The 15,061-nt window shown below is 40.6% G+C and overlaps 1 protein-coding gene across 4 annotated transcripts in view; it reads left to right on the top strand.

Moving 5' to 3' along the window:
• CWF19L2 (CWF19 like cell cycle control factor 2) overlaps positions 1-15,061 on the top strand; it is a 154,967-nt gene that overhangs the window by 116,058 nt on the left and 23,848 nt on the right. For all 4 annotated transcript variants that reach the window (XM_047691941.1, XM_047691939.1, XM_047691938.1 and 1 more), the window contains exons 15-17: positions 5,297-5,452; positions 7,919-7,999; positions 12,787-12,888. In XM_047691941.1, the coding sequence (XP_047547897.1) occupies positions 5,297-5,452; positions 7,919-7,999; positions 12,787-12,888 (339 nt within the window). The remainder of the gene's footprint in view (positions 1-5,296; positions 5,453-7,918; positions 8,000-12,786; positions 12,889-15,061) is intronic.

The following is a 15,061-nucleotide window of genomic DNA, read 5'->3' as shown; positions in this document are numbered from 1 at the left end:
TGAGAGATTACTTAAAGATAAAATATCTTTAAAAATTTTAATATTAATTAAATCTGTTAAATATCCTATGGTTGTTCCACCCTTCTAGAGAATATATAACAAAAATTATTTGACTTAGGAAAAAATAGGGCTTACAAATGAAGGAGCAACTTCTTTTAGGTGATTTTTAGCTCCATCCTCTAGTAACATTTAAATTTAATTTTAGATCTTATTTAATAAAAAATGCAAAGATAAGTTTCAGCACAGCATGTGGAAATGATCACAGATTCTGACTGAATAAGAGCCAATTTTTTAGTTTCATTAAATATGTATAGTGAAACATAGGTCCCCTTTAAAGTTATTCTTACCCGTCTGACAGGTATGTTTGAGCCTATGTTACAGTCAGACACCGTAGGCCCATTTTTTAAGTCCTTCAGATGAGCGGTGTGGTAGTCAGATCACTATGTACAGTGGGCCTCACTGTGGAAAGGTGTGATGGGGCCATTTCACTGGGAAATCTCCAGTACTGGACCATTAGGTGTCTTTCATGGGGCGATCAGACTTCCCAGAGATCACGCTTTCTGGCTCTTAGCAAGTGCAGCCCAAACAGCCTGCTAGTGTTCTGGCAGCTGAGTTGGGGAAGAAGGCTGGGGTGGTAGAATTTGAACCCTAAGTAACATCTCCTGTAATGCCCCTGTTTTCAGACTGTACACTCCCCACTATGTTGGATTTTCCCAGCCCAGCAACCTTATTGTATACCTTCTCCAAAGAATAACCTTGTAGTGTTCTGCCAGTGTCCAGGAAGATAGCAGCGTGTTCATCGCTTTTTTCCAAAGACTTTCATCCATGCCGTTTGCTTTCTGCTACACCTTCACTCTACTTCTGCGGTTACTTGGTGCTGCCAGTTCCTGAGCCTTCCGAGGCTTCTGCAGTGCAGTGTGGCCTCCTTCTCTGTACTCTCCCTGCTAACCAGCCCCTGCACCACACGCCACCCAGGGTGAGCCAGCTTTCCAGTGTTTAGGTCACATGTTTTGGGGTGATCTGAGTTTCGGTGAATCTTCTCTCATTCTTTCTGTTCTCGTAAGTTTGGATTACTTCAATGTCATTTTGAGTGGTTGCTCTGTGAAGGTTATAGAGTTAAATATATATGTTGTATGCTATCTCATAATATTTATCTTGGGATGACTTTATCTTTAGACATGTTCTATTTAGAAAAGTTGAATAAATTATAGTATTAATATTACATGAACAATTCTAAATAGCTTTGATATTTTTAAGTAAAATAATTTTCAGTTCAAAATTTTGTACTTATATTTACCTGAATTGTTGTAGTGAGACCTTATACAAAGTAAGAATTGCAACACTCTGTAGTATAGTTTACTTAAAATATATCGTAAGATATTTTAGTCCAGATGTGTTTAACTAAATGAGGAATGGCACTTGGGTGAATAGTCACAGTTTAGAAATGTGGAAAATAGTGATTACCCAATGGATAGAGTTTTTTCCTACTAGAAATATGGGAAGTTTATGTCATCCCTATATCAAGGGGTAGCTATATCGCTCATAAAATAGTTTTGGTATCTTATAATAATGAACTAAAAGTTTCTTCAATGTTTGGTTGTCATACAACTTAAGGAATGAATATTATTTCAACATGTGTAGTGTATGTGTTATATTGAGCTTTGGGAAAATCCTGCTTTAGAGGAGTGGATAACCTCAGATTATGTCGTTAAACTCATATTTTTAAATTAAAGGTTTTATATGCAGAGAGAAGTACTTCGGTGTGTGTGTGTGTCCTCCTCGGAAGGGTTTGCATGATGTTGATGTACAATACCCCGCGATTCTTGTCGCACTGCTAGCTTAGGTATTTTGAGTTTTCATTTTTAATTCATGACCTGTGGAGTCTGTCTTCTTCACTGTTATCCAGAGAGTATCCAGAACGAGCATCCAAACAGTTAAAGCAGGAGAGGGCTGTGAGCAAACATTGTTGCTGCTACTGCTTTTTATCCATTTTCTACCTTCTTCAAAAAAGCTTAGTTTTAAAATATGTAGTTCTAATCTAGTGGTGATTTTCCTTTGTCTTTTTTTTTTTGAAAGATTTTATTTATTTATTAGAGAGAGGGTGAGAGAGCATGAGCAGCGTGGGGGGCAGAGGGAGAGAGAAGCAAGACTCCCCGCTGAGCAGGGAGCCAACGCTGCACTTGATCCCAGGGCCCTGAGTCATGACCTGAGCCACCCAGGTGCCCCAATTTTCCTTTTTCTAACATGTAAGATTATCTTACCACAAAACTTAGTAATGAAATAAATAACAATTAATTGAATATATTCATAATAAGAATTCAGAAACATAGTAACAAAATAGAGACAATCTAAAAACCTAGGTTATAGAACCAGTTGTATATTCCCATTAGGTTTTGTGTTTTAATTTTTTTGTGCATGTGATACAAGGCCTATGAAGGTAACGGTTGGGACATACAGTTGAGTGGAGGGAAGAATGTGGTTAACGTTCTTCACTGCTGTTGCAAACAAAACCTAATTCATAGTGCTGGAGACAGCAAGGGTGCATTTCTTTCTTTCTTTTTTTTTTTAAGAATTTTTTTATTCGAGAAAGAGAGTGAGAGAGAGAGAGTACACGAACACAGAGTGGCGGGGCAGAGCGGGGAGAGCATCCCCCCACCCGGCAGACTTCCTGCTAAGCAGGGAGCCCAATGCAGAGCTTGATCCCGGGACCCTGAGATCATCACCTGAGCTGAAGGCAGACGCCCAACCGACTGAGCCACCCAGGTGCCCCCAAAGTTAATTTCTTATGTCTTATTCCCGTGTGGGTTGGGCAGTTCTCCAAGGCAGATTGCCTGTAGACATTCAGTCAGGTATCCACACTCCTTCCATGATAAGGCTCTCCTGTGGTGGAGTCCTTCTCTTTCAGCCCCTTGGATGAAAGAAAATGAATACAAAGGCACACTAACCCTTAACTGTTTCAAGTGACACATAAGCCACTTGTCACGCAAGTGGCACTGCCATTTCTATATGCATTCCATTGCCCAGAATTAAATATGTCTCCACCCAAGTCCCAGGGAGGCTGGGAAATTTAGTCGTCTTTTTTTTGCTTAGGAAGAGGAAAGTGAAATAGTTTAATGAAAACAGCTTTTGGGGGAAGGGTTTTTTTAATCTGCAGAAATCAAATTAGAGCTTTGGCAACTGCAAAATTTGAATGATTAATTTTACCATGTAGATATCCAGGTCAATAGTTTATATTTTTTATTTTTTATCATAATTTAACCTCCTTTATGTGTGCAATGTCTCCATTAATTTAATTTTATCTAGTACCAACGTCAGATAATTTTTTTTTTTAAAGATTTTATTTATTTATTTGACAGAGAGAGATCACAAGTAGACGTAGAGGCAGGCAGAGAGCGGGGGGGAGGGGGAGGGAAGCAGGCTCCCTGCTGAGCAGAGAGCCAGATGTGGGACTCTATCCCAGGACCCTGAGATCATGACCTGAGCCGAAGGCAGCGGCTTAACCCACTGAGCCATCCAGGCGCCCACGTCAGAGAATTTTTAAAAGGGGAAACAATCATCTTTAATCATTTATAATGATTTATCTCATGGTCACCTTATAATGAGATTACAGATGGAAAGTCTGCAGCCCCGTAGGCTATTCACCAAGGCTTTGGGGTTTACCAACAAATGGGGTCTACAGTAAAGAGACTGTGTCGGACTTCTCTGTAGCTATGGTCAGAAACAAAAAGCATATCCTGTATCCGTTGCTTAGTAGGTGTCTTTCTAGTTGACATCAGGTTATAGTTACTTGATTTCTTTTTTTTTTTGTACTTGCTTATTTTATAAAATGAATATAAAACAGAAAAACAATGATCAGTAATAAGTGATTATGGGAGACCTGGCAGAATCCCAGAACTCCCGTCCCCTACGCAGCCACAAACAGTCACCTCTCACGTTCCGGGTGTCAGTGGAGGCTGGGTGGGGAGTCTGTGCACCCGTCTCCACGTGGCTGTCCTGGACAGTGTCTGAATGACAGCCTGGTTGAATCTCTGGGGAGTCATGCTGAGTGAAGAAAAGCAACCTCAAAAGATGTTGTGATTGCATTTATAGAACACTGGAAATGCTAGGGTTACAGAAGCAGAGAGCCCACTGGTGGCGGCTGCTGTGATGGGAGAGAATGTGGCTGTGAGCAGGCGGTGGGAGGGATCCTCATGGGGCTGGAGTTGCTCTGTTTCTTGACTGTATCCACGTCGATATCCTGGTTGTGATATTGTACTGCGGTTTTGTAATGTGTTACCATTGGGGGAAACTGGGTTAAAGGTATATGGGATCTCTCTGTATTTTCTTCAATGTGATCTACAATCATAATTTAAAAATTTTAAATATTTGAAAGTTATAAATCAGCTCACAAATCTAAGTAAAAAATGCTTCTTCCTCCTCCTTAGGCAAATATAGTAGCACTTTACAAACATATGACACTCCACAAGGCCACGTTTGAATTTAGGATTCTTAGACACCTTGGTGCTGGTGGGGAGTTGGCTTCTGGCTCCTGGTCTTCAGCCTGGGCCCCTTCCTTCCCCCGCTGAAACCCCTGGCTTCATCCTGCTCTACACAGGCTGTCCCATGAATCCGCGTGGACGTCCCAGACTGCACGTCTGAGCTCCGCAAACAGCTGTCCCCCAGGCCTACGAGTGTGAAATAAGGAAATAGGCTATAGAAGATAGCAGGAAGGAGGGATGTTATAACAATGTAGTTCTTTGGGAAAAGAAAACACTCTTTTCAACTTTAGCATGTTTGACTTTCATACATTTGCTAGGACACGATTCTCTGTGAAAATAGGGGACCACCTGAATGCGGAAGGTTACCGGTGAAGGGTCGGCAGACATACATGGGAACCAGCAGAGAGAGATGCTGTGAGCCCAGGCAGACGATTGGCAGGAAATTACACGCCTGCCTTCTAGGAGGACCTTTTTTGGCTTATGGATGTTTTCCTCTGATTTTACTGTCAGTTCCGCATATTTTACTACTTGAGTTTGTTTTTCTCTCTTCCTTTACTTATTTTAGTTTATCGGAACCATTTCCAATATATACAGAAAACTGTGCAGAGTAGTTCCAATTTTTTAAAGAAATGTTGCTTAAATATGTGAAATTATGTAGTAGGTTTAGAAAGTAAAGTAACTATAAGGTAACAGTACAGAATTCAACTGTTGTTTGCTACTTATTTTTTATTTTAAAGGGATTGAGTTTACCTTTTACTGTTTTCATAGTTTGTATTTTTGCAAGTGCTTTATTTACCTAGCCATGTTCCTTCCTTCAGATGTTCAGAAAATCATTGGTAAAGATGTTTGAAGATAAAGGACTGGACTGCGTCTTTTTGGAAACATACATGGGTATGAAGAAGCATTGTCATATGGTGTATGAGTGCATTCCTCTTCCGAAGGAAGTGGGCGAGATGGCTCCCATCTATTTTAAGGTATTTGGGGATCGTCTTTGCATGCATAGTTTTCCATTACCTTGCTGTTTTACGAATATGGTTACCTTTTTTCTTGTATTTTTTTCCTATGTACTTATATCAAATTTCATCTAAGGAAATGAAGTAAAGCACACACACAAAAATTCTGCTGTATTACAAAATTCTATGGAGAGACATTTAGAACTTTGACCTTTAAAAAGCATGCTTATCTATAAGTATGAATAAACTGTCAAGTGGTCCTTTATAGTTTCTATTTCAATTTCTCGTTTCTCAAATGAAAAATCAGGGTTTTCCATTGAAGTACTTTCAAGTCAGAATTATAGTCCTAATTCTAGAAAACCTACTGAAATTCACAAGACCTAACAATAGTTACATACAAATAGTACAGGTTACAATTGCTGAGATAAGTTACTGCTCTTTTAGTATTTAATACCTCATTGTGCTATTTGTCAGAAGAAACCAGTGTCCAACCTTTACGTACATTTTTTTGGACATGCAGTTACTAGAGTTTTTAATCAGTCAAGTGTCATTGTAATATTCAGGGAGCTTTTACTGAATAGCATGGTTTGCTACTCTGCTGAATGCAGTGTGACTTACAGACGAGCATAAATGCTTATGTGTAGAGCCATGTGTGAATTAGTAACACGTGCAGTGAACAAAGGAGGTCATGGTTGCAGAGTGCTATAGAAAGACTTTCCAATGCAACATTTAGACAATACAGGATGGTCAAGTTCATTAATATGGATTGTACATCCCAATAAGAAAGATTATAAGACCTATTAAGGTTAATGAGACAATGAAAGTCTACCTTCTCTGTAGAGATTTTTTTCTAAGATTTATTGATTTACTTGAGAGAGAGAGGACGCATGCATGCATGAGACGGGGAGAGGGAGAAAGAATCATCAAGCAGACTCCCCGCTGAGCACAGAGCCTGACCCCAGGACACCGAGATCATAACCTGAGCCAAAATCAAAGAGTCAGCTGCCTAAGCGACTAAGCCACCCAGGTGCCCCAAGATATTTTTTTAAGTCAGCTCCACACTTAGTGTGGAGCCCAGTGTGGGGCTTGAACTCATGACCTCAAGTTCAAGACCTGAGCTGAGATCAAGAGTTGGACACTTAACTGACTGAGCCACCCAGGTACCCCTCTCTAGAGATTTTTAAAAACAACTGACTCTTGGATTTTAAGGATTATACTGTTAAAATAGAATGAGCTGGATAATCCCCAAACCCAGGCTAGTTCTATGTTAAACAGAATCAGGTGGGAAAGAGGTTATTATACTTTTCTTAAAAAAAAAAAATTTTTTTTTTGGTACTTCCTCAGGAGAGTCTTAGGTGATCGTGACTGTCGGCATTGAGGTAATAGGGCAGGATGTGAAACAGCCACTGTCAGCTCCTCTTGGGTGACAGAGTTGTCATCAGTAGGAGGCTGGGTCACTTCTACACTGAACCTCCTGCCTGATCAGTAAAGATGCATTTACTTGATCTGGCTTCAGTTTTATATTGAATATGCTACCGTCTAGTGTCAACACAAGCGCCAGCCCATGCCTGTTAAATATGGAACAGCCATATAGCTGATGTTTTGAAATTGGGTTTATTTGAATGTTAATTGTAGGTTTAAGATTTGCTTCATTAATAATGGTAACTGTACAAAAATGAGAGTATTTTGTACTCATTATCCCGGCTTTTCTACTAAATATTTCTTTGCCATAAATACTAGTTCTATTGCTTAGCCTAGAAAGTCTTATAATGCCATTTCTGTGTATTTTTTTTCTTTCCCTGCATTTTTGCTGCTTTGTTATAGGGCCAGAGATAGTTCAAGTGCTTGGTTGCCAGAGAGTGTATAAATCACTCTTGATATTTGGAAAAGGGCAGTCAAACTAAACAAGTTTATTTGAATAGATTTTTATGAATGAACTAAGGAAGTTGTGAACTTTAATATTTGCAAACATATGTTCAATATTAAACTGCTTAGTCTTATTAAGGATTGTGTTTGTCATGTAAAGTTGGGCTTGAAGTTAGTACAAGAATTAAGAATGAGTAAAATAATATCTTGGCTAAAGAAAGGACTTTCAAAAAATCAAGACTGTCCAATTTTATTTTATTTTATTTTTTTAAGATTTTATTTATTTATTTGACAGACCGAGATCACAAGTAGGCAGAGAGGCAAGCAGAGACAGAGAGAGGGTGAAGCAGGCTCCCCGCTGAGCAGAGAGCCTGACTCGGGGCTCGATCCCAGGACCCTGAGATCATGACCTGAGCCAAAGGCAGAGGCTTTAACCCACTGAGCCACCAGGCACCCCAAGAAGGTCCAATTTTAAATAACAAATGAAAGCCTTAACCATTCAAAATAATGAACTACCGTTATAATATTCTTTGATTAATTCACTATATTACTTTACTTTTAAACTATCTTTTTGTATTTGCTTATAAACTACTATTTCATTGATAAATGTCTTTTTCTTAGAAAGCCATAATGGAGTCTGATGAAGAATGGTCTATGAATAAGAAATTGATCGATCTCTCTTCAAAAGACATCAGAAAGTCTGTAAGTGTCTCCCCGCCTCCCCCCACCTTGTATAAGAAATGATCCTGGTACTTAGGATCTTAGGATCTTCATTAATTTTCACATCATATTTGAGAAAGAGACCATTTGGCTGAGTGACCAAAGGTGAAGGAGTTCTAAGAATAAGAGATTATTTTCATCCTACTTGGTCTAGCAAATGCTCATTTATTCAAATGTTTCTGTGTTATGTGTTCCTGACCTCCCGGCCCTGTGCCCATGTAGTGCCTCTAACTGGCGATGACAGCATCACACTCAGCGGGAGGAGCTTCCGTCCTGGGCTTTGCTGCCCCTGTGGGACACGTGTGAGAGGGGCCTTCTTGTTGCTCGAATTACAGTGAGGGAAATATTCTCCTACAGGCTCCTCTTCATTTTCTTTTTTCCTTTGTACAGAGACTCCCTGTTAGGTTCCTGTAAAACAGTGGTTGAGTTAGATTATGGCTTCATTATTCTTTGGTGAAGTTTCCTAACCGTGTTTCCCAGTTAGTCTTGATTTGCTAGATCATCTCTTAGATACTCTACGCTTGAATTGAATACTCCTGCAATGACCTCTCTCTTTTCTAGAAATCTAAATGCAGTAGAACAGAACTGTGGATTCCTTATTGTTCTTCTATTCATGAAGTTATTTATTGTACAGTTGCTAGTTGAGTGACAGCTACTTACCAGGCACTCCTACACGCAACGGAATAGAACAGAGAGGACCTTGGACCCTGGGGGGCTTCGGGTCCGGGGTGGGGGGTGGGGCACTCCAGCCTGTACTGTTGTCCCGCTGCTGAGTGTGTGAATGACGTTGTGTTGGAGCACAGCTGCACCACTGGTTCTGTGTTGTTTTGGAAGCTTTTATGCCACGAGGGCAGAGCTGAGTGTTGCAACAGAGACCATATAATCTGCAAAGTCCAGAATATTTTATTTAAATTAAAACTTTTTTTTAAAGATTTTATTTATTTATTTGACAAGAGAGAGAGATCACAAGTAGGCAGAGAGGCAGGCAGAGAGAAGGGAGGAAGCAGACTCCCCACTGAGCAGAGAGCCTGATGCGGGGCTCGATCTCAGGACCCTGAAATCATGACCTGAGCCAAAGGCAGAGGCTTAACCCTCTGAGCCACCCAGGCGCCCCTAAATTAAAACTTTAAGAAGTTTTTTTAAAAATATGCTGACCCATGTTCTAGTAGATGACACTAGCCTATTTTCCTTCTGTTTCTCCTTTTGGAAAGCCAAACTCCTGATATAAATTAACTGAGGATTTCTTATTACATTTATAGTATCTTAGTCAGAAGATTGAAATTTCATTGTATTACTGAAGATAGTTTTAATTCAAAGGTAAAACATTGTCTCCAGCCTTCTTCTCTCTACTTGCTGTTGAATTGGACCAGACCATACATTTAAGAACAAAACAAAAACCATTCCTCCCAAATGTCCTCTTTCTTTGTTTTCTGTGACTCTGTCGAAAAAAGTATCTAACGTAGGCATATTTGTTGTGCCTGAGTTTTTCACTTCTCACATCTCCATTGCCATTAAATATTCTTTTATAACCGGATATTAATGGTGTTTGAAAATATTTCCAAGTAGAAATTATAGAAGAAATGTATTATTCTCCATTCATTACTCTGTATATGCAGTGTCTTACGGGTAAACCATCTAGTACCTATTCTAGATATTAGAACATGCACAGGACTTGAGTTAAATACCTTGAGGGCTTTAATATTAACCAATATGGAAAATGAGAAACCAGTCTTTGTAGGAATGGTAGTTGTGCATTCTACTTTAAAGCTTTGCGAAGATACCAACAGCTGCCTTTTCTAAGTCACCACCTACCTGCGAGTCACAGCAGAGAGGGAATGAGCCAGATGACCTCTTAGCTTTAGGATTTGGCAATTATGTGGATGGAACTGTGAAGAGAACTTGCGTATTAGGAATAATTCCAAAGGAGGTCACTTTTTAAGTCAACAAGCTTTCCACTGTCTTTTGAAAATGATGAAAGTGTTTCTGAGCACAAAGTGAAAATCTTGACTTACTTTAATGTTATTTTTATTCTGGAAGAACCTCATTATATTTATTTTTTAAGCTCTGTGTCCTTGGTAGTTTCATAAGTGTTTATCTGCTTCATGGGGTGGGGTGAAATCCCCCCCCCACCCCCAAGTAGATCCTTGGCTTCTAGCAGAGATTTACATACTGCTAATTCATTCTGATTCTTTCTTGACTTATATTTTTATGTGGTGAGGATAGCCTTTCTTTTTAATGCCCATTTTTTTTTTCCTTTCTGAATCTTAATTTCTTTGCTTGCATGAAGTTTGTGTGAAGTTCATGGAAACAAACAAGGGATATCTGTGTGTTTGCTGCAGAGCAGCTGCATGTTCCTAACGAACTTGTCAAGAAAATTATTCATTTTTCACAAGGCTATTTTATTGAGATTTCCTGTGAATTCTTCCTGAACTTTTAAATAGTATGATTTTAAGTTTAATTTTGTAATAACTAATTGAAAAGCACACTTAGGGATTTTTAAAACTGAGGAAGGTACATGTCAAGGAAACTTCGGGTTTACCCAGAGACCTTCAAACTCAAGGACAATTACAGGAAGTCAGGAGTGATATCTGGAGTATAAAAGGGGAAAATTCAAATATTCCTGGTGGTTTTGTTGTTTTGTTTGTTTTTTACCATCAGTGTTTTGCCATAATTCTGTCAGTATCTTTCACAGCCGTTCTGGCAGGACGGCAGGTTTTCCCTTCTGTGGCCTGCGGGGAGGGAACAGAGAGGCCCCTGGCAGCTCCTGTTCCTTGTGTACCAGTAGGAAAAGTCCGGCGGTCACATCACAGGCTGTTGAGACTCTTGGTGTGTAAGTTCATTTCCTACTGGTGATGTCACAAATTACCACAGACTTAGTGTTTTAAATGAATGCATATTTATTATCTTATAATTCTGGGGGTCCCAAATACGAAATGGGTTTCATTGGACTGAAATCAAGGAGTTAGCAGGCCTGCATTCCTTCTGGAAGCCACAGAGAAGAATCCGTTTCCTTCCCTTCTCCAGGTCCTAGAAGCCTCCTACATTGCATGACATGTGGTTCCTACCTTTATCTTAAAATCCAGCAGTGTGGGATTTTCCAGGCTTTCTCTGACAGTGACTCTCCTGACTCTTTCTTACAAGTATCCTTGTGATTGCATTGGGCCCATGTGGGCCCATTTCAGGATATCTCCTCCTTTCAGTATCCATAAATTGACTGCACCTAGGAAGTCCCTCTGCCATATGAGGCAAATAGGGGATTAGAACACTGACATATTTTAGGGCCATTATTCTGCCAAATACAGCGTGATGTGAGCAGAAGGCATGGGCAGCGTCATCACAGATCGCTTCCTCAAGTTCTCTCTTTCCCTCGAAGTACTGTCGGTTAGTTGATGTAGTTCTGTATCATTGTAGCCATTCCCACTCATGATTCACACGTGCTGGCCTTCTTCAGATGACAGAAATATTCTCCCGGAGCCTTCTCTCCTTTTTTCTTTGACCACCATGTTTGGACAAAGCACTATTTGGAAGACAGAAGAGGCTGTAGTGTTTGAAGAACCTTCTCTTTGCTATGCATTGGGTTAGGCCCTTTACGAGCCTTCTCCTAGTTCATCCTTCCAGTTGTCATGAGAGTCAGAAATGTTAAATTACTTGCCTGGGGTTACAGAAGTCTAAGAAGCAGAGCTGTGGTCGACTCCTTGACTGTCTTTTGACTTTGTTTTTTCTTCTCTAGGTCATACATGTTTATCGTATATTAAAAATGTAAAAACACACAAAAAAATTCAAAGGCACAAAACAGCTACCCACTTCTCTGCATTTTATGTTATATACTGTTTTGTAAACTGATTTTTTTCTTATGCTTTTCCTATAACATGAACAACTCTTTCTAAGCTCTAATTTTAACTGCTTTATATTATTTAATGATGACCACGTCTTTCCACCATACTGTATTATCTCCTTCCAAGTCATGCCTTCTCAAGGACACAATATAAAATACATACAGTTAAATAGATGTGTGATTCAGTGTCAAAAATGCATAAGTGCCAACTGTATACTAGGATCACGACCCACTTGCATAATGTGTAGTGACAGAATTAGGGATTGGAGGGAAAACTTGCAAGGACACAGATCTACTTAATTGATAAAGCCAGAAATTATGGACTTTTTCCAATCAAGGTAGAGTTCAAACTCTGAGTGTGTGTGTGTGTGTGTGTGTGTGTGTGTGTGTGTGTAGAAAGGAGAGAAGAAAAGATAATAGTTAATCCTGGATAAACTTTGAAATGAGGTTGATGAACTATTGTTAAACCCATTTTTTCAGTTAATCAAAAAATGAGATTGTCTGGGTTTAGTTTATCTTTGGTAAATCAGTAGTAGTAAAGTCTCAGGTTATAAACAAAGCTCTATGTAGATGGGTATGCCTCTCCCTGTTCTCTTTGTGAGGGAAATACAAGAAACCAGATCCTTATTCTCTTTGTAGTCTAAGGAAAAAATCGGTACCTTTTCTTTCCTGTTTTCCCCAAAGACAGGAAAATAGTTGGTTTTGATTATAATTGCTGGATGTTATGAAGAGCTGTCTGGCTGAAAGTTTACCAAATGAAATGTTTCACTTTGAGAGTTAGGTCATTGCCTAAGTATTTCTAGAGTTGGAAATTTATTATGTACATTTGTCTTAGAGGGGTGCTTAATTACTGTCATGTCTCAGAGCAGGAGAAGGGACTCAGGAACTTTCTGACGCCGCACTGTGCTCATGTGTGATTTATCTGTTTGTTTAGGTACCCAGAGGCTTACCTTACTTCGCTGTGGATTTTGGCCTCCAAGGAGGGTTTGCCCATGTCATTGAAGATCAGCACAAATTCCCTCATTACTTTGGAAAGGTATGCTCACAGATTTAATAAAATTCCAGGGGTTAGCAATTTGGTAACACTTTTCTTCCAAAGGGAACTTGAAACTTTGGGCACAATATAGAGTGAAGATGGTGAGTACTGTTCCATCCAGTTTTTAGAGGAAGAAGCTAGAAACTATTAAGAAAAGTATTCCAGAATATTCATAACAGTCAGGATTGTCACTGGGCAATCCAACATTTACGGACACGGTCTGAGTGCTGGTGGCTGCTTGCCTGTGGAGCCGGCCAGCCTTGTGCCAGGAAGGGTGACAACCATCCACGCTCACAGAGAGCTGCTGGTGAGCGCGTTCTGTTCAGAGCACTCCGTTCTGGAGCTGCTGTCGCTCTGGTCACCTTACGGATGAAGAGGCTGAGCTTCAGACAGAACCAGGGGTGCAAGCTCCTCTCGTTCGTGGTTGCAGTCGACCCCCTCATGCGTAGCGAAGTGCCTTGTGGTCTGAGAAGAGAAGAATATACACATTGTCTCACTCCATTCCCAGGTACCCGGGCCGGTGTGCGAGTGTCGCTCTAGACTGCCAGTACTTGTCGTCACGGCACAGCGCCCTGCGGGGTGCAGCCCGTATGTTCAGGGCCTGCTGAGTATCTGGGAAGTGTGTAAGTTTGTATCAGGGACTGGAATGAAGATCATGTGACCGCTGAAGGAGTAATACAGTCTGAGCAAATCATAGTTCCAGAAGTGCCTTTTTAATCAAGTGTAGCTCAGGTCTTTCTGCTCATGTTTTCCAGAAATTACTGTCTCCACTGGTCCCTTTGTTTGTCAGTGAAGAAGGTTTCCTTTTCCATGAAGCTTTTTCTGAATTACCCAAAAATAGACTCCTCTGTTTTTGAGTCTCCATATAGTCTGCTTTGGTGTTTACCTCATCTGCTTTCTAAGATGGTTCTGTGCGTAGTTTGGCTTTTCTTCCTCAGCCCCCCATTCTGGGCTCAGTTCTCGGAAGGCACGTAGCTGTATGCCAGTTCTCTTGGCATCCCCTGCGGTACTTGGTACTCGCTTGAACACGGTAGGTCCTCCTGGTAAACAGTGTTAAAATGTTGTCCAAGATCTCACCACACAGCCCTGTAGGAGACCGAACGTGCAGAATTTAACCGTGAGTCCAGCGTTTTCCTGTGTCGCCCTTACGCATTACATGTCTCCCCCATACCCTTGTGTGCATGGATACCCACAAGCCTAAGTCGTGTTTATTTCTGTAGCTAACAGCACAGGAGGAGAATCATGAGGAAATCATGCAGGATAATAAGCAGACTAATGAAAATCCATTTCTTACAGGGCTTTGGAATGTGACTTTTAAATGAAGGTGATTTATAATTTTTCATTCTTAATTTATTTAGATTAGTTAAAGTATGATTTTGTTTCCTGATAAAAGATCTCCAGCTAATAGTGGAAGAGGGTGCCTGGGTGGCTCAGTTGGTTAAGCGAATGACTTCAGCTCAGGTCATGATCCCAGAGTCCTGGGATCGAGTCCCGAATCGGGCTCCCAGCTCCATGGGGAGTCTGCTCCTCCCTCTGACCTTCTCCCCTCTCATGCTCATTCTCTCTCTCAAATAAATAAATAAAATCTTCAAAAAAATAGTGGAAGAAGCTTGCTTATAAATATACGGGGTGGCAGAGAGAACTTGAGCCTGAGCTTGGCCTGCGGTCCAACAGCACAGTTCATAGTTGCTGCGTGTTGGTTACCTTCTTTCCACACCTTTCCCAGAACAGCTCGGAAGGACCCAAATAAGCAGATTCCACCCTCTCTTTCTGCCCTGTGCTCCTCTCTGGCGGATGTACTAACAGACAACAAAATGGACACATTACGTGACAGGAGACACAGCTAGCACTCATAGAATTAGACGGTTTGCGTCGTTAGAACTAATTGAAAACGAGGATTTTTTTCCTCCAAGTTTTTATTTAAATTCCAGCTAATTAACATACAGTGCAAAATTAGTTTCATCTGTAGAATTCAGTGACTCAGCACCTGCATACGACACCCGCTGCTCAGCACCTCAGATGCGCTCCTTCATCCCCATCACCTGTGTCCCCCACCTCCCTGCCACCTCCCCATCAGCTGGTTCTTTCTAGTTAAGAGTCTGTTTCTTGGTTTACTTCTCTGTTTTTCCCCCCGTGTTCATTTGTGTCTTAAATTCCACATCTGAGTGAAATC

Source organism: Lutra lutra, chromosome 10 (genome assembly GCF_902655055.1).
Source record: "Lutra lutra chromosome 10, mLutLut1.2, whole genome shotgun sequence".
Classification (NCBI taxonomy): Eukaryota; Metazoa; Chordata; class Mammalia; order Carnivora; family Mustelidae; genus Lutra; species Lutra lutra.
This window is presented reverse-complemented; position numbering and strand designations above follow the sequence as displayed.